Source organism: Panicum virgatum, chromosome 2N (genome assembly GCF_016808335.1).
Source record: "Panicum virgatum strain AP13 chromosome 2N, P.virgatum_v5, whole genome shotgun sequence".
In the NCBI taxonomy this organism is placed as follows: Eukaryota; Viridiplantae; Streptophyta; class Magnoliopsida; order Poales; family Poaceae; genus Panicum; species Panicum virgatum.
The window spans coordinates 46,913,469-46,933,262 of NC_053146.1; the positions used below are offsets into that span (position 1 = coordinate 46,913,469).

General features: G+C 49.9%; 2 protein-coding genes across 5 annotated transcripts; both read left to right on the forward strand.

The window, feature by feature from the left end:
- The first annotated feature begins 4,383 nt into the window (after window positions 1-4,383).
- On the forward strand, window positions 4,384-7,439 carry LOC120660780 (subtilisin-like protease SBT1.8). The gene is made up of 2 exons (XM_039939417.1): window positions 4,384-6,075; window positions 6,331-7,439. The coding sequence occupies exons 1-2, from the start codon at window positions 4,431-4,433 to the stop codon at window positions 7,008-7,010; spliced, it is 2,325 nt and encodes a 774-aa protein (XP_039795351.1). The 5' UTR covers window positions 4,384-4,430; the 3' UTR covers window positions 7,011-7,439.
- A 1,565-nt stretch (window positions 7,440-9,004) lies between these two features.
- Window positions 9,005-12,552, forward strand: LOC120660781 (ethanolamine-phosphate cytidylyltransferase-like). 4 transcript variants are annotated; one of them, XR_005669734.1, is made up of 4 exons: window positions 9,062-9,727; window positions 10,089-10,274; window positions 11,813-11,943; window positions 12,303-12,552. XR_005669734.1 is itself a non-coding variant. In XM_039939418.1 (3 exons), the coding sequence occupies exons 1-3, from the start codon at window positions 9,683-9,685 to the stop codon at window positions 11,889-11,891; spliced, it is 339 nt and encodes a 112-aa protein (XP_039795352.1). In that variant the 5' UTR covers window positions 9,005-9,682; the 3' UTR covers window positions 11,892-12,170. The 4 variants fall into 4 exon arrangements, 2 of the variants coding, with proteins under 2 accessions (XP_039795352.1, XP_039795353.1); XM_039939418.1 differs by lacking the exon at window positions 12,303-12,552 and having other exon boundaries at window positions 9,005-9,727; window positions 10,089-10,303; window positions 11,813-12,170; XR_005669736.1 differs by lacking the exon at window positions 12,303-12,552 and having other exon boundaries at window positions 9,058-9,400; window positions 9,498-10,274; window positions 11,813-12,170.
- The last annotated feature ends 7,242 nt before the right edge of the window (window positions 12,553-19,794 follow it).

Sequence of the window (19,794 nt, forward strand, 5' to 3'; positions counted from 1 at the left end):
TTTCATACTAGTCAAATCTTTTAAGTCTAATTGGTCCATGCATAGACAAATAACAACAAAATGTGCTATATTATCAAAACCCAAATTTTTTTGCGAACTAAACACAACCTCAAATGAACACTGAGAACACAAGAAAAGAAATGGAAATCCCAAAGATAAACTGGCCTATGTGACCTCGTGGTCGGCGTTGAGACGCCCATTACGCCAAATGCACTTTGACAAAGCCTGTTGTACAACTGGGCTGGCGCTTTCCGGCCTGGCGTTAGCACGGTCCAAGCGATGATTTTTTTTTTAAGGATGGTCCAACTTCCAAGCGATGAAATCACTTGAGAGTTTGGAAGGGACGGACGGCCCAACAAGTTCCGAGAGGTCAGAGTTTTCCTTCACTTTCTGCTGTCATCACTCATCACTGCCACGCATGGTTCACGCATTTTGGGAGTCTGCTTGGTTGCTCCTACGTGGACAATCGTGCATCCTATAACCTCGCTCTGGTATTATTACCGAAAACTTTTATGAAAATAACCTTTCTGCCTATAGACCCGTCATTTTTCAACTCTTATCTGCGAACGTCAGTCTTCGACGGAAGAAGTCACCACGACAGAGGAATGGAGCAGGAGCTGTATTACATCACCATGTTAAAAACTGGAGAATAAAGAGGACGAACACAATTTCTGCAGAGTAGAGAACAGATCAGGAGCGCATGCCCTGCACATCCATTTCCTGGGCACGCTCGCTTTCCGTAAACGTTTCATGTCCATTCAAAGCACAAAAGAAAAGGGAGGGCCGGAGGGAGAATTGTTTGTACAATCGCGACAGGCAGCTAGCCAGGACACCCGCGTCGAGGCGCGCGAGTCAATCAACGGATGTAGCGGTGCGCGTTGCACCGCAGCACGCCGCCGGCCACCGCCGCCGGCACGACCACCGGCGCCGGCTTGGGCGCGGCCGCCACCGTCCCTCCGGCCCCGGCCTCCTCGGCCGTCCTCCTCGCCTTCACGGGCGCCTCCGCCGCCGCCGCGTCGGCGACGAGCCCCCTCACCACGTCCGCGTACCAGTCCCTGAGCCGCGCGAGCGCGCGCCGGGACCTCAGGAGCAGCGCCCTGAGCCGGAGCCGCGGGAGGGCGAGCAGCCTGCCGCCGCGCCGCGGCCCGCGTCTCCGAGCCGCGCAACCGCCGGCCGCGGCCGGACACCCGGAACAGCATGCTGCTCCGTGGCTTTGGCGGCCGGACACTAGCTGCCGCGCCCTGACGCGGCGGACGCGGGTGAGGATATGCCACCCATCCGGGCGGCTCGCTGCCGCTGGGCCAATAAAGCGGGCAGGTTCACCGTTCACCAACCGATTGGTCGAGCCCGCTGCGGTTCGAGTATCAGCGTCGCGCCGACCGGTGACCGGTACCACCGGTGCATGCAGAGATTCAACTAATCGGGCGGCAACTGGCACTAAGAAACCACGCCAAACGTAACAATTATTCCTAAGATATGGCTTAGGAATTAGCAATTGGTACAGCAGGAATGTTGACATGGGTTCTTTTTAACTCAACAGACCATTTCGTATGAAGCTTGTTCAAACGCGTTCTCTTAAAGATAACATCAAGACTCTGCTTCTGCACATTCAGAGACTGGGGTCTCTCTCCTCCGAACCAATCCAACACTATGGATCGTTTTGGGGGGGGTCAGCCGGGCTGACACTGGCTGATATCATGAGCATGTCATCTGTTTGTAGCACCAATGATACAAGGATCGATAGGATCGCAGGACATGACAGCACGCCGCAGCACACAGAGCTAATGGTAAAGCCAGCACTAGGTGGTGAAGAAGCAACCGAAGCATTACGAGCGGCGAGCCGGCGACCAGCTCACTCCCCCCACCATTCCAATCAGTCGATGCATTATGGATGCATGGTCACACAGTTGAGAACGCACTATGGCATCGGCAATGCATAATGGAGCCAAAGCTGATCAGATCATCACTATGGCATACGTGTCCCCATGCCTCTGAAGTTCGCAGCGCGGAGCTACTGGATAACTGGCATTTCAGGTTCATCTGGAGCGCTTATTACATTGGGGTTCAGCTTTGATCTGAACTCCATAACTCGGTGGATTAATGTGTCGCTCTGATCGTAGAGCTGACAATCCGCTCGGATCATCATAGGTTCTTCATTGCAATGATCAGAATTAGCGACGGCCACAGAGACTAAGTTCGTCAGGATACTACGTGCTGCGACCTGCGACTGCAGAGAGCTGACCAGTTACACAGACAGGATACAGGCAATTCTTCGATAAAAATCGAAATGGGGTACACAGAAACGTGCTCCCTTTTATGCTAGATGCTTCTCCCCCCCCCCCCCCCCCCCCCCTTGTCACCATGGTGCGGATCCTAGCGGAGGTATTGCGCTGAATGGCCTGAGCCGCTAACAGTAAAACGAGGTCTGCCGAAACTGAACCGCCAAAGAGACGCAGAGCTCATCTGCCTTTACCCGTTCTGGCTCTGCTAGTCAAAAGACTCAACACTGAAAGGCTACCGTGCTTCGACGCACTGTGCTTCTGTTCCCGTAAGGCAACTTTACCAGTCATAAGCTGTTCTAGAAATGGCCCCCATCGACTGAATAGGTGAATTCTGATGGTGGGAGATGAGATGGCATGCTTAAATATCCTACGAGGCCATGACCACGATGTCCAGCCAGCACTAGCACCACCGGTGGCGGGTGAGATCTCGCCAGCTTTCGCGACCGAATCGAGCTATCCGCCATCGCGAGGCAAGGGATCGTGGCGGCACGCGGTGCCCCGCCCAAGAAAGTGGAGGCATGGGCGACGCAATATCAGAAGGCCCCAAAAGGCGACGACGCCATGCCGGACGGGCACGAGCCTGCGCGATCGCACGCGCGCTGGCTCGAACCAGGCGCGCGCGCACGCGCCGGCTCACCGCGCCCCCAGCCGCGCACCGGCGGCGGTCTAGCTCGGTGGAGCGGTGGTGCCCGGCGCGAACCTAATCCCTCCACCTCGCAGCCTCGGTCGATGGCCCGCACCACGGCGGGACAGCCGGCCGACCGGCGTTGCGCGGCGCGGCGAGGCGGCAGCCATGGCCACCGCGCACGTACGTGCGTGCGCCGCTTGTAAAGGAGGGCGTCTGAATGATTCATGGCGTGGAGGGCGGAGGCGCCGGCGGCCGGCCGGACATGCATGATGGACGGCCCCGGCGCGTGGTGCGCTTTCTGCCTCGTTGTCCGGCGGCCGGCGCGCTCGATCGTGAAGAGGGTATAGCACCGGGGGAAAGTCGACGTTGACGCCAAGGGTTCCACGTCTGTGGGCGAGGAGCGCTACACGTACATGCGAACATTTCAATTTTTTTTTTGAGGAAACGAAGGCATTTGCTTTCCTTTCCTTTTCTTTTCTTTTTGCGAAGAACATGATCCGGGTCAGACAGATCGGATATATGCTTTGCTTGCACTAGTGGCGCAATAGATTTTGGCCAAGAGCTGTCATGTCCATTTTACAAAGAGAAAGTTCAAAAAGAATAATTAGTGTGTACTACTACAATTGTCTACAGTGTTTAGGTTGATGCCATTTGGGTCTTTATTTGAACCGGACGCCTCGCACGGAGGGCAATTCTATTTGTCGCGCGCGTGGCTGCTAGCCATCGCGTCGCAGAAGCCGAGACGTGCTGCTGGACTGGTGGGCAGTGACCTTTATCTATTTCTGTTTTTTATCCGGCCTCATCTATTTCACTTTCCAATGCCTCGAGGTCGCCCAGTATTAATTAAGCTAGTCGAACTTTTATCTTTCTCTTCATCGGCCTTACATCTCCCGAGATTTAAACATTTCAAAATGTTCCTGGACACTAGAAAATTTAAAAATTCCGAACATTCTGAATTGTTTTCAACATTTTGAAATGTTGAAAACAATTTAGAATGTTCCAAATTTTTTTCAACAGTTTAGAATGTTCCAAACTTTTTAAATTTTCTAGTGTTCTGGAAACATTTCAAAATGTTGAAAACAATTCAGAATGTTTCGAGAACACTAGGAAATTTTAAAAATTCGGAACATTTTGAAATATTTTCAACATTTTCATATGTGTGAAACCTTTTTGGAACAATTGCAAATGTTTCCTAAAAACTAGAAAGTTTGAAAGTTCTAAACATTCTAAATTATTTTCAACTTTTCGAAATGCAAAACCTTTAGGAACAATTTCTAATTCGTTGCACGAGTTCATTTCACCTCTTATCTCTCAAACTTCGGGAACGAGTAATGGGCCTCCGGCCCACTAACTCCTAGCGCGTGGCTGCGCCCACGCCAAAGCTGCTCCAGTTTGTACTTGTCTTCTGCGATGGATCGCCGTTACTTCGCCGAAAGCGATAAATAGACATCCCCCGCACGGACCGCCCGGCGCTCACGGCTCACTCCACTGTCCACTCCCCCCCACACTCGAAGTTCACGATGCTCCCCATGCAGAAACCGCTCCTTTGTCTCCTCCAGCTCGTCCTCGTCGCCTCCACATCTGCCCTCGCCTCCGGCGCCGGCGCCGGCGACGGCGCGGCGACCTACATTGTGTACCTGAACCCCGCGCTCAAGCCGTCCCCCTACGCCACGCACCTCCACTGGCACCACGCCCACCTCGACGCGCTCTCCCTGGACCCGTCGCGCCACCTCCTCTACTCGTACACCACGGCGGCGCCGTCCGCGTTCGCCGCCCGCCTCCTCCCGTCCCACGTCGCGGCGCTCCGGGCCCACCCCGCCGTCGCGTCGGTGCACGAGGACGTGCTCCTCCCGCTCCACACTACGCGCTCGCCTTCCTTCCTCCACCTCCCGCCCTACGACGCGCCCGAGGCGGACGGTGGGGGCACGGACGTCATCATCGGGGTGCTCGACACGGGCGTCTGGCCCGAGAGCCCCAGCTTCGGGGATGCCGGTCTGGGCCCCGTGCCGGCGCGGTGGCGCGGGAGCTGCGAGACCAATGCCACCGACTTCCCGCCGTCGATGTGCAACCTGAAGCTCATCGGCGCCCGCGCCTTCTTCCGGGGCTACTCGTCGGGCGGCGGGAACGGTTCCCGCGTCAGCTCCGACCTCATGTCGCCGAGAGACCACGACGGGCACGGCACGCACACCGCGACGACGGCGGCCGGGGCCGTCGTGGCGGGCGCGAGCCTCCTCGGGTACGCGTCGGGCACGGCGCGGGGCATGGCTCCCGGGGCGCGCGTCGCGGCGTACAAGGTGTGCTGGAGGCAGGGGTGCTTCAGCTCCGACATTCTGGCCGGCATGGAGAAGGCCATCGATGACGGCGTCGACGTCCTCTCGCTGTCTCTGGGCGGCGGCGCGATGCCGCTCTCGCGCGACCCCATCGCGGTCGGCGCGCTTGCGGCCACCCGCCGCGGCATCATCGTCTCGTGCTCTGCCGGGAACAGCGGGCCGTCGCCGTCGTCCCTGGTGAACACCGCCCCGTGGATAATCACGGTCGGCGCCGGAACGCTGGACCGGGACTTCCCGGCGTACGCCGCGCTCGGCAACGGCGAGACCCACGCCGGCATGTCGCTGTACGCCGGCGACGGGCTCGGCGACGGCAGCAAGTTCCCTCTAGTGTACAACAAGGGCATTCGCGCCGGCAGCAACGCGAGCAAGCTCTGCATGGAGGGCACGCTGAACGCCGCGGAGGTGAGGGGCAAGGTGGTGCTGTGCGACCGGGGCGCCAACTCGAGGGTGGAGAAGGGGCAGGTGGTGAAGCAGGCCGGCGGCGTGGGGATGGTGCTCGCGAACACTGCCCAGAGCGGCGAGGAGGTCGTGGCGGACAGCCACCTGCTCCCGGCGGTGGCCGTCGGCGCCAAGAGCGGCGACGCCATAAGGAGGTACGTGGAGTCGGACGCCAACGCGGAGGTGTCGCTATCCTTCGCCGGCACGGCGCTCGACGTGCGCCCGGCGCCGGTGGTGGCCGCGTTCAGCTCCCGCGGGCCGAACAGGGTTGTGCCGCAGCTACTCAAGCCGGACGTGATCGGCCCCGGTGTGAACATCCTGGCCGGGTGGACAGGGTCCCTCGGGCCCACCGGGCTGGCCGCCGACGAGCGGCGGTCGGCGTTTAACATCCTGTCAGGTGAGCGCACGCATTGCTTCCTCTCTACTGCCGTCCGGACTGACTCTCCGTTGCATTCTCGTGCTAAAAAAATCGGTTCTTTAGCTAGCATCTTTCTCTGAACGTTATTATCGTGGCGATCATTTTTTCTCGGTAGCATCTTGCCTTTTTCACCATGATGTCGTTAGCTTTCGCGTGCATCAAAACTATGATACGCTCGACACGCGACCGGCTTTTTAGTCGCACGGGCGCTCTGACACGCGTTCGGCGACGCAGGGACATCCATGTCGTGCCCGCACATCAGCGGCCTGGCGGCGTTCGTGAAGGCGGCGCACCCGGACTGGAGCCCCAGCGCCGTCAAGTCGGCGCTCATGACCACCGCCTACACCGCGGACAACACCGGTTCGCCCCTCCTCGACGCGGCGACCAACGCCACGGGCACGCCGTGGGCCTTCGGCGCCGGCCACGTGGACCCCGTCAGGGCGCTCTCCCCGGGCCTCGTCTACGACGCCTCCGCCGACGACTACGTCGCCTTCCTCTGCGCCGTCGGCGTCCCGGCGCGGCAGGTCCAGGCGGTCGCGGCGGCGGGCGCGGGGCCCAACGTGACGTGCGCGCGGAAGCTGTCCAGCCCCGGGGACCTCAACTACCCGTCCTTCTCCGTCGTGTTCGGGCGGAGGTCGTCGCGCAGCGCGGTGAAGTACCGGCGCGAGCTGACCAACGTCGGCGACGCCGGGGCCACGTACGGCGTCAAGGTCGCCGGCCCCAGCGACATCAGCGTGAGCGTCAAGCCGGCGAGGCTCCAGTTCCGGCGGGCCGGGGACAAGCTCAGGTACACCGTCACGTTTAGGTCGGCGAACGCCAGGGGGCCCATGGACCCCGCCGCGTTTGGGTGGCTGACGTGGAGCAGCGACGAGCACGAGGTCCGGAGCCCCATATCGTACACCTGGGAGATGTAGCAGCGCTGATCGCTATGGAGTCACGGTGGGGCCGGGAGATGTATTGAAATTTGCATTGGGTGGGCCGGCGGCGGTGATGGCGGGAGGATTACCGGTGGCCGGAAGAGTTCTGTCTTCCGGCGAAGCTCGGCGCCTCGGTGCCTATGGAGGCTATATTATTATTAATTTTTGTATCAGCTGCAGCCCAGCAAACTATTGGTATATCTGTTAATCTGAAAATAAGGAAGATGTTAAATTGTTACTCCTTCATTGTTTCAGGCGGCCCATCCAAACCATTGGATAGATGAAAGTATGATGGCTCATAGTCCATCTACAACCTCCTGTTAGCTTTAGTATGGCCTTGTTTGGTTCCAAAGCGCTTGCTAGCGCTATAAAGGGAATCTTGCATGCATGGTGTGCTAAATGAAGTCTATTTGTAAAACTTTTTCAGATATGAGTGTATCTTTTCGCGACGAATCTAATGACGGTAATTAATTAATGATTTACTACAGTGATGCTACAGTAACCATCCTCTAATCGCACGGTCAAAGGCACCGTTAGATTCTTCAGGGTCACTAGCGCAGGGGTTCTGAAGTTGGTTTTGTAAACCGACTTTGTTTGACACCGTAATTAGCGGTCAAAATATCACTATTCACTAGCACGCTACAAACCAAACGGGGCCTATTTTTCACAACGTCGCAGTTGCAGTTGCCACTTGGCCTGACTTCCTCCATGTCATATGCTTTCCACACATGTTTAGCATACTCGCAACTAAAGAACAAATGCCCTCCATCCTCATTCAGACGATTGCACATCACACACCTTGTGTCAAGTTCCATCCCTCTCCTTTTTAAAGTCATTCTTAATGCCAAAGTATTATGTGACATACACCAAAGGAAGTGCTTTACCTTACCCGGGCATTTCATTTTCCACAGTTTCTTCCAGCGCTGTTCCTCCATCGAGTGCCCTCTAGTTGATGAAGCATCTGCATCTCCACTACTTCGCTCCCTTCTCTGCACAGCTCTCTGGACTTTGTAATCAGACCGTACTGAGAACAGCCCGCGTGTATCATAATGCCACGCCATTATATTATAAAGGTTAGGGTGTACCAGAGTCGATAGGATGCGCTTTACGTCTTGCGGCCAAAAGGTCTGCCGGACAACCTCATCAAGCCAGCGCCCCATCACTGGATCAATCAATTCAATAACTGGAGTCAACACATTTGACAGAACGGTGAACGGGCCGATAGACAGGCTGCATGGATGACTGAAAAGGTCCACTAAAGTAGCGCTCCTGCAATCTCCGCCACTGGGCTTCACTATGGGCAGTCTCGTGTCTTCCTGCCCATAGTGAAGTCTTGTGTCTCATATCAAAACTTCCAACAATTCTAAAAAAAAGGTTTTCTAGCATCTAGATGTTCGATGGAAACTTTCTTATCGGGCGCTCCGTTGTAACATCTGCAACATCGAAAATCTATACATTCAATATTGAAAAATATAAAAAAATCCCACCGCAACATGAACACTATGTTTCATGTAACATTCACCGTGAAATATGCGAAAATAATAGTTGCAATATCGAAGATCAACTGTCGAAATATACAGTCGCAGCGTCCAATTTTTCTTGCCGTCCGGACGTCTGTACCTTAGCATTTTCAAAAAAAAAAAACAAAGCTTCCAACGGAGCCAACGAGAATGACTGTTATGTGAAAATCTCAACTGACATCTTGGCTCCATATGGCAGCTGTGTCTAACACCCCTCTTCCCCGGAGCCACCGGAGCATTCGTCCTCCGTCTCGCCGCCACCAGCCTATTGCCCAGCACCGCTCTCTCCCTTCCCTCGCCCCCAGGGGCACCCATGCGCCCTCATCGTCCTTAACGCTAGATCTCACCCCAATCTCACAGCGTAATCACAAACACCACCACTCCTCCCGTCCATCTCCGTCTGACCGTCTCCAGTCTCCTCCACGGAGGCGGGTACTAGCACAGGCTGCGGCCAGTGGAGGGTCCAGTGGGTAGTCCGGTAGGCCCATGACTACCCTAAAATTTAGCCCGAAAATTTTTTAGATCTTCCTCAGCCCAATAACCGGTCCCCTCTCCCTCAGGCCTCAGGTCCCGGTCTGGCCATCTCCCACTCGTCCCGTTCGGCAGCTCCCGACCCCGAGCCCTCCCGAGGGCACCGCTGGCCGCCGCCAGCCCACCACCCGCGCCTCCCGCCGCAGGCTGCCTGCCGCACTGCGCGTCTCTGCCCGTGGGTCGTGGCCCCTGCGCCTCCCCGCCGGCGCCGGGCGCTGCAGCAAGGGCACGCGGCCGCCGCAAACCTGGCGTGCCGGCTGCTCCCGCCGTCACGCGCGGCCGCACGCCAGCTGGCGTCCCGACCCTTCCAATTGCAATCCCCTCACCGAGTCACTGGTAAGTAGTTCTTTTTCAGAAACATGAATCGATTATGTGATTTCATCTTAATCCCACTTGAGTCATGAAGAATGGAAGTACTTGTGGATGATGCTAGTGGTTTAGATTCAGTTCCAGTTGTGGATGATAGTTCAACTGAAAATGACGAGTCAATTGAAGTTGAAGAAGAACCAGAATCAGTGGATGAAGGGCTGCCTGAAGAAGGAGAATCACCAGTTCATGGTGCCGGTTCTCTTCCCCTTGAACATGATCCAGGCTTAAGGCTGCCCATTTCAAGTTTTGATGTCAATGAACAAGATGCAGCTAGAAGAGGGTACATTCCGAAAGGTACATTCCAACCACATGCCCATGAGTATCCAATCACCACAATTTACAGTAAAGATCGTTGTTTTAGTCTTCTTTGATTCTATAACTAAACTAACCTTGGATTGAATATAGTGTTGAGAAGGATGCAACATTTTGTTTTACATATGTTATTTGTTTAGCAAAGAAATTGGAAATTTTGTTACTGGTGGTTGGAACAATTGGAATGTGGGATCTTTTTATTTATGTTATTTTAAATTTGATCATATTGTTGCCAAAGTGCTATTAGAGTATACCGGATTACGCTTTGAAATTTTGTGCCAGGACTACCCTAGTTTTAATTCCTGCTATTAGAATATACCATATTGTCCACCACTGGCTGCAGCGCCCAAATGCTAGTGTCCTGTCTCATCGGCGGCATCGTGCTGATTCGCCATGGTGCTCGCGCTCCACCTCGCGGGCCCCAGTGAGCATCTACATGGACGGATGCTTCGACATGAAGCACTACGGCCACTGCAGGGACGAGCTCATCGTCGGCTTCATCAGCGACGACGAGATCAAGGCCAACAAGGTACTGCCCGTTACGGCATTCTGCGAGAGGTGCCCTCCAAAACTTCAACTTCACTTTTTTTTTAGAAAATCTGTAAAGATCTGACCTATCATTGTTTTTATCTCAGATGTGTTGCCTAGTGCAATTCTAGCATAGAGATGTGCAACACATGTTTCCAAATAACCTCCGTTTCCAAATACTTGGAACTTGTTATCTTTTTACCACTTTATTTGTTTCAAAATATTTGGCACTTCACATCCCCGAAACATGATTTCCTATTTTACCCTCCCAAGAATATTATATAAACCTTCTACTAGAAATACTTAAAGGTACCTTTATAAGGATATTTTGGTTATTTCATGCTGAAAAGGTGAATTGACTTGGTATTCACGTCTTGGTCAAAGTTGCCAAGTATTTGGAAACGGAGGTTAATAACATTTTTTCTTGCTTCATAGTTACCTGCTCATAACTTTCAGCAGTTATGCAGTCAGCTGCCCCCCCCCCCCCCCCCCCCCCCCCCGCGCACGCAAATGTCTTGCATCACTTCACTAGTCCAGTTTCCACAAAGTGCCAGCTAATAAGTTAGGCTAACAAGGAAAAGAAATCAAGAGGAGAAAACCATAATCAGCTAATAAGTCAGGCTATAGAGATACAAATGCCTGTTTATGCTTCTGTTGACTGTTCCTGTTTTGACATTTTTTATTTTTGCATGGCAGCAAACTGATTTAACCCTCCAAAGAATAGTGATTCAAACAGTATTGTTAAGCCAACATAGGGATGATTTGTGCACTGGTTTAATTAGTTAAGGGATTTATTTGCACCAATTGAAATGTATGCGATGAAAGTTACACTTTGGCAGTACTTAAAGGATGGAAGACAAACTTTTCCTAAAAATAGATTTGTATATCGTTGCATCCAAGTTCTAGCTGCTTTGATGCAAACTAGGATATGTGTTTTTTTTTCCAGAGCTACCCAAATTCTAAAACCTAAACCCTATGCCAACTAGATTTGAGCTTTGCTTAACTGGTCTAGACATACGTTAAGAGTTTGTGCACCAGAACAGATGTTCAGTGCCCTCAGTTTGTCTAAAGTCCAAATTGCTTGCATCGAATCACCAAGTAGAAGGCACTTTGAATAATGTAACAATTTACTGGGAATAATGTGGACTATGCAAAGGTAATCAAGTTGCGAGTTTATTTGAATACACACATAGCGCAAAATGATCGTCAGTTGTGTATTTATCAGGATGATTCAAATACATACTATGCTGTAGGGTTGGCTATGGGTATACATGTTATTTGATCTTGTCCTGTTCATATCAATGATGTGCATATGAGAGCTATTGTTTACTGATTTTAAAAGTGCTGATGCATTATTGTTTGAGTAAAGCTTCTTGCATGTGTACAATAAATACTGGCTGTTTCCCTGGGACCAATGACCAATCCCCCCTCTTATATTACACTTGGCAATATGTTCTTTGATGTGTGGTTGTTGTGGTTCTCATTTATTCTGGTCCATCGATCTGGTGTGCTTTACATTCATTTTTTTGCTTTTTGCAGAAGCAGAACGAGAAGGAAGCCAGTGAGAAGAAGTACTACGACAGTAAAAGCTTTGTCAATGGGGAGTAAGTTACGGTGAAGATGTTGCCTAGATCATTTGAGATTCCAAGCTTTCTTCATAAACGCAGCAGGTCTAGAGCTTTACCATCTTTTCAACATGTTTGATGCTTTGCTAATATAACTTAGGGAGCATCAGGTGCATCATGGATGAGTGATTCGCAGAGGCAATTAATTGGGCTAAGGCTAGAAGCATTTCCATCATTTCTCCATTGTCTCCAGCCTATTTTTCCCCTGTATATGCGCCGCCTTTGAGTTGTCTGTTGTTTCCGGCTGAGTTCCATTTGAGATATGCAGGTTTCAGAATTGTGTGGTGCAGTATGAATGTTACCTGATAAGCTGTGCTGCTGCTGATGCTCCCTTGCTGAGTTCCATCTGCATTGCATGCGCATCTCGTGGCAGTCCTTTCTCTCTTGAAACCGTTGTGTTGCAGGACTGAATGAACATGGACTGTCTGCTGCCGGCGATAGCAACCGTGGCTGATGGTACACCTGGGTAGCTGGATGCACCGAAGGTGGGTTGGTGGCCCGTTGCGGGTCTGACGATGCGATATGGATCTGTGAGTAACTGAAATTGACAAACGGTCGCTGCCAAGCTGCTAGGCCTGGGCTCCTGCCCGCTTGCTACACGTTGTCGTGGATGGAAAGGGATGTGCTACCTGTGATCTACATCGAGACCAGCCGGGGGGGGGGGGGGGGGGGGCACACACATCTGGATGCTGGGTCTGCTCCTGCTTGGTCTCTTGCGAACAACTCCGGCTGATTGATTTGCTTGGCAACATTGGTTTCGCTTTGATATTGGATTAGGACACTTGTCCCCTGTTTCTTGGTGTTGTCCATCTGACTCGCATGAATGCATGACAAGGGGTAATGGTCTTGTGAGCACGGGTGAGTCGATAGACCCTAGTGTCTGCTCTGTTTGGGTAATGGGAAATCATTTGTGTTTTTCACGCGGCCCTAGCTCACGGGAAGGATGGAAGTTGCAGAGGGAAGAGTCGAAAGAGAGAAACTGTTCTCCAGTCATCAGCAGTTTTGAACCATCCTTTTTTATGCGATTTTCCCTGACCATACTGCCATACACGTAGCTCAGGCAGGGGGTTGAACAGTGCATGGATCGAATTCTTTTGTCTGAAAACGAAGAAGGCCACAAGCTTGTTAGTAATGGCGCAGTAATGGACAGGACAGGTGAGAAGGGGGGAGAGATTTCCGCTGATGGATTGAGAGCAAGTGTAATGAAGCCACATCAGCGGGCGAAATGCATGTACAGGTCATGATTTTCCTAGCTGGCGGACAGAGAAACGATGAGAGAGAAGAACACGGGCGATTCGTGAGACGCCGGTGAGAGCGGGCGAAAGCATTAATTGGACTGATCTCTCTCGGTCATATTTGGTTACCCATCACATCACAATTTCAAAAAAAAAATGAATGTCCGCATGGAGTACTAAATGAAGTTTATTTGTAAAAAATTTTCAGGGATGAGTGTAACTTTTCGAGACGAATCCAATGGTTTAAGTTCCATCTTGATTAGCTACAGTGATGCTACAGTGACCGCGCTCAATTATTCACTAATCGTACGGTCAAAGACCTCATTAGTTAGAGTAACTGCTACAGTACCATAGTTGTGAAAGTAATTTTATAATTAGACTTTATTTAATACTTTTAATTGGCGGTCAAAGTACCAAAAAATTTTAATCAAAACTTTTTCACGGGGCAACCAAACACGGCCCTCCTTCCATTCGTGCACGTCATGCGTTGAGCATTAAAGAATGTGGAGCCCGCCAGCACCAACTCAGCAGCTCGTGTGCGCTGGACCACGAGACGCCGACGAGCTAGCGAAACCATTAAACCTGCTCTGAAGGTGTCGACACGACAATTCAGGGTGTGCTCCTGTGGGACAAGACGAAGATCCGGCTGTTGCATCTTCCAACGAGGCAACGAGCAGACCAGCTCTGGCGCGGGACCGATTCTCTCACTTGGTGGTCGCTCAGGTCAGGCCACTGGGATTATCCAGGCCGTGTTTCTTCCATCGTGGGGCCTGAAATGGATGAGATCCTGAATGATGTGCTCATGAATGTTTTGTGCCTTTCCTTGCAACTTGTTGCCTCCCTTTTTTCTCTTCGTGGAACCCATGCCTGCCTGCATGGCTGCATCACTGCATGCATATAAGATCTTGAGTCTTGAGGGAGTATAATATATATGAATATATACTGTATTCATTTTCTATAAGCCGTAGCTAGTTTGGCTCAATCAATGTTCATAAAACCAAGTATCCAAGTAAACAAACCCCAGCTCAATCAATGGCTCCCTCAGCTCGATGGATCCTTGCATGTGCTTGCTTACGCGTCAGTAGGACTAGCATTGAAGTGAATGAAGACGGGGGGAAAAAAGAATGAAGAAGAGCAGGTCAGCTTTCGTCCTGTAGCTCCGGCGTGCACCTGGAAAACAATACGAAATCTAAAAGCCTCCAGTCATGAACTTTTGGCCTGAACTAACAAACCAGACCTAGTTACTATTAACAATGATATCACCAGCAGCAGGCTGCCACACATGTAACCAAGTAATTAACGCATCCCAAGGAGTCTTAAAACTTGTAACCATGTGCGTGCACGTACGATCTCGTAGGCGCAGTAGTATATACACACACAACTAGTGCTTTATCGCAACAGGACAAGCGCGTTGCACGTATCATGCCCGTCTCCCTACAAGTTGACATCTAGCACGCATGCAACGGAGCCCATCTAGGGATGAGTACTTTATGGGAATCGACTGAAGAGCAAACGATAGGCTCTACCTGTTCATCTCGATCAAGATAATCAAATAAATAGGCATGTACGCTAATTACGTGACAGTCTAATTTATTGCACATGATGCGTGGCCTAATGACGAGCATAGGGGCTCTCTGAAAGTCTGAAACCCTGCAAGCCGATGCAAAAGCCAGGAACTACTGCAGGTGCACGTTCTCCCCAACTGTCACTGCGGTGCAGGCATTTGTTTACCTGCCCATGCCGCCTCCTCTCCTCCTTTCCTTTCTTTTATCACTCACCAACGAACTTTGCTAGCTCTCGCCGCTACACTGCAGTAGGATCATTGCGGTGTACTGCTTGCTCTTGCTCTCAAATAGCAGCATGTCCTGCTTGCTCTTGCTGTGCTGCATTAAGCAGCTGGCAGTTATAGGCCACCAACGAACCGGCATGGTTACATGGATGCTAACTGTACGTGCCTAGGGGTACCTGCTTGGCTAGAAAAAGTTAAAGAAAAGAAAATAAAGCAGGTGACAGATGCTAACTGTATTCTGCAGGGCCTCCGACTTTTTTTCTCTCTGAAAGATTAGGGCCTGCAACTGCGAGGCATGCAGCCGCAGCAGCTTTGTTCATCGTGATGGTGCGTTGCTTTTGCTAATTCCAAGGTACAAGATCTTCGCCTGCTGCGAGGCATGCAGCCGCAGCAGCTTTGTTCATCGTGATGGTGCGTTGCTTTTGCTAATTCCAAGGTATCTCCCTCGTCGCCCCACTTTTTCTCCACACCGCATCACATGCAGCTCTGCTCTGCCTCCATCATGGCCACGGGCCTCCGTCGTGCCCCCCAAAGCATTACAGGTTCACACACAGGCAGCGCGCACACGCTTTGCCACTTGGCTTGGCCGCTTGGGGACGAGACGACGAGAGGGCTGCTCTGCTCAGTGCCTCAGCGTGCTCGACCTGCTGCTTCGGCTCCTGTTGATGCAGCTGCTGTGGCCTGCTGGCTGCTGCTGTTGCTGGCAGGCAATCAGGCTTGGGGCAGCAACGCCGACCGGAACCCACCCGTGCACAATTGCACATGCCCGTGGTCCTTCTCCCTTGTGCCTGTGCAGTTCATTTCTCGCACTTGCAATGGAGGGAGGGCCTGTTTCTCGGCGCTTTTCCCACCTCATTTCATGGTTGGTTTCCTCTCTACGTGTTCATGACCACAGACTCCTTTTCCATTTCTGTTGGAGACAAGCAATTAAGTGGTTGTTACTTCGCATCATGGCCCAACAGTTTTCTATCACCGAAAAGGGAGACATTGAAATGAGATACCCTCCGGAGCCTCCTCAAATGAACCGTTTGATTTTATTTAATTTTCTCTTGCTTGAACTATACCAAGACGAATTGAAAAGCTCCCTCCATGTTGCCCATGACATCAAAGCCAGCTACCTGTGGTGTTCATCGTCCCTACAAAGCTTTTTATCTCAAGAAATGTGACACAAAAGACAATGCAACTAGTTTCTTATTCAAAAGCAATAATAATCATTCATTTCAGGACAACATCATATATATACTGTGCTCCTGAGCCCCTACCCCCCTTTTTTTTCTCTTTTCTATCAGGGCCGAAAAATATCTTCTAGTTGGTCTTAACTCAGCAGAAATGTCAAAAGAAATAATCATACAACAAGAGAAAATCATGGGAAGTGGTGGATCCCTCTGCTCATGTTCATAGTACCTTGTTGTACTACTTGGTAGGGCTGAAATAAATCTCCAAAATGTCCAGTAAATCTACAATAGATGGAGCCGTTGATAACAGGAGAATTGCACAGCTCGTGTTTTTTTTGTTAACCTGCAGTAAAATCTCCCTTTGACCTGTTTATCTGTAGAAAAATGGTAATAAAAAATGGTTACAGAAATGATCAACATATTATTAAAAAAATCAGTGTTGAAAATATTATAATAGACCATTGTAACATATTCTAACATATCTATATGTCATATTTTACTCAATTTTCTCTTTACTTTTCCAGTTTCATCCCTACCCCACCATGAGTTCTATCTATTGTTCTGTCCACACACAGTTTCCAACGCTACTATGGATGTACTGAGTACTAATTCTAGTTTGTCCCAACATTTTTGGCTTTTGCTTCACAATTATTGTCCCTCTATCTTGTGCTCATATTTTGCTATATGAGATCCACAATATATGATAGTTAAGGACAAAGAAGATGTACAAATGGTTGATTTTTTTTTCAAAAAAACCCTAACAGGTTCTTATGTAGTAATGGGATGATAATAAACAAACATTAAAAGGTGAATATAGGAGGGGCTGAAAAAGAATCCAAAATAGGAGTACAGCATCTTGACATAGAAGTAAAGTCCTTGGCAGACTTAGATTTTCCTAAATTTTGAATACATGTTCATAGCCATTGCCTTGGGTGCTCATTACATGACTTAAACTATTACTGCCAATCTTTCTGTTCTGGTTGTTTCATATTTGCTTAGCATGATTCTCCATCCTCTTCCTCTCATTGTATCAGCTACCACCATCTTCCTTACCCCATATATCGTCAGCCACCATCTATCTTACTATGCTTCCGTCCATCTCACCTTCTTGCCTCTCCACCACCGTGCTTCCAACTTCCTAACTGCTCCATCTTTTAAGCTCTAGCTTTGGTAAATTGAAAAATCTAAAGTGAACGCAACTTCTAATATCCATTGTTTAAAGAACCATTTTGTGAACAGAGTGCATAAATAGATGAATATAGACAAATCTATATCTAAAACCTAATGGAATCGTACTATTGTTTGATTCCTTGTACAAACTCATCCATGTATTGAGCTATCCCGAATTTGACATTGTAGTTGTGTTCACTTGATTGGATGGAACCAATCAGTCCGAGATCGCCATGTACAACAGGGAATATTTAGTTCAACTAATAATTTTCCCCTATATTGTTATAGATCTATAGCTTAAAATAAGATGGCTTAAAATCTAAAACAAAGTTTCATCCATGTAAATCGAAGCATAGCACAGGTTTCACGTGATGTCATATATCCTTAAAGAACTTGATTCACTAACAAACACCTTTAATTTATGACTACAATACACAGCATAATCAAATGCATGGAGAACCTAGCCTAAGCAAAGTCAACTGAGCTCTTGTCCCTTGAAGACCATAACTCTCAACTACGCTCCCACGACGCTTGATTGAACATAGACGTGTGATAAAACTTTGACTTCAAAGTTAGATGGCATGAAAATCTAAAATTTAGGATTTTTTATGCAGTGTCTCCAATCTAGAAACACAATAACTCCTGAGTTATTTTCCACTCAAAAATCATTTTACATTTTTGGGTATTAGTGTTTTTGGTTTTTATTCAAGGTATCCATGTGCATTATCTTATAATTCTCTTGATCAGTATGATTTTCTTCTCTCTCTTTTTTTTCATAATGCCTCGTTTTCTGCTTTTTATTTTATAGTCCAGCTGAGATCCACCATGCACTAACCAAAATAAAAGGGCAAAATAATTCTGAGTTCATTTTAGAGAGAAAATTTGCAATGGAGGGGATCAATGATGGTGGCCGGAGCACAGAGCAAGCCACGAGAAATGGGATAAGCTCAAGATTGAGTAGAGTCAAAGGGCATGACAGTTTGCTATATGGCAAAAGGTGAGATAATTTAGAAATCATATTAGGAAAGGATAAAATGATATTATGGTGAGTTGACATCATTTTATGATGGTAATGTAGTGAAACCCAGTTGCTAGATGGTATTTGGGTGAAGCACACTTTTCATGGTTGTATAATTGCAAATTTCTATGTACCAAAAGTTCTCATCTAGTTCAACTCAAAGACCATTTGTTCACTAGGATAGTACGTGGGATCTATAAAAAATGCAACTAAAAAATACAACTAGATGTGCAGTTCCCCTTCTATTGCACCTTCCATAGATACAGAGTCGAGGCCATAGATACAGAGTCACCTCGACGACCCACCATCTTGGAGCCTCAATGCAATGCCATCCTTGCTAACACCCAAAGGTTGTTGCTATAGTGAATGGTGGCTTCCTTATATCTAGCGGATCCGAAAGGGGGAGAGATGGAGCACCGACAGACTGACTAAAAGCACGTGGGAGGGAGAGAGCACAGTCGCCCTTAGGCTGTCCACAATGGCAAGAGCAAGAGCAAATTTGCTCTTGCCTCGTTTCCCACGCCCTCTCTGTCTACAGTGCCAAACAGTGCATCTACAGTGTCAAACAGTAGATTTACTCCTCCATTTCCTCCTATCGCTGTGGACGGTCTTATAGCTGCATCTGTTGTCGTGCGATCATGCATCTTACTAGCGCCAATGATCCACCACAACACATTGCACCACCTTCCATTCCTCACCACGTTGCCTCCATGCACTTAAGGTTGAAGAAGAGTATCTAGTGTAGGGGCACTGGCATGAAGTCTTGGTCAAGGAGGAGCGAGCAAGGAAGGGAGGGGGGGATGGGCATGAGGGATTCTAGAACTAGGTAGAAAGTGAGTAGGGGAAGAGGCACATAAGGAGGGAGTCATAGTCCCCACTGGCCACCGGCAATGGAACAACATATAGCATCACGCAGCCGCTATGACACAAATCTGTATAGCCCTTGCACGGTCAAAATCCCATCATAATTGTGCACGGACGACGTCCTTGATGAAATGCTGGTGACGAGTATGTGGCAAGCTAGTTGGTAGACCCACCATATGCATGGATGGCTTGTTGACGACATCGGTAGTTCTACACGTAGGTAGGGGCGGATATAGGGGGGGGCCTAGGGGGATCAAGCTCCCCTGCCTTCCCAAGATTCATGGATGCCCCCCTTAAGACCCCCTTCTATTTTTGGGATGAAACAATGAAGAGGAAGAGAGGAGGAAGAAGAAGAGAAGGGGAGAAAGAAGAAGAGAGTGGACATGAGCCCCTCTACATGTTCGAACTAGATTCGCCACTGCATGTAGGCATTGACCAAAGAAGGTAACATGCAAATGTGTCCATCAAATATGGCATTATACACTGTCGAACAATAGTCACCATTCACATAGTCTGAAGACTCGCTACTATCACCTAGCTCTTGGATATTCGACACTACGTCATCCTTGTAGCTCTTTGTGGTATGTGGTGTACTGAAAGACAAGGTGTCAGACAGTGAAAGGCGGCGCGGGAACAAAACATGCT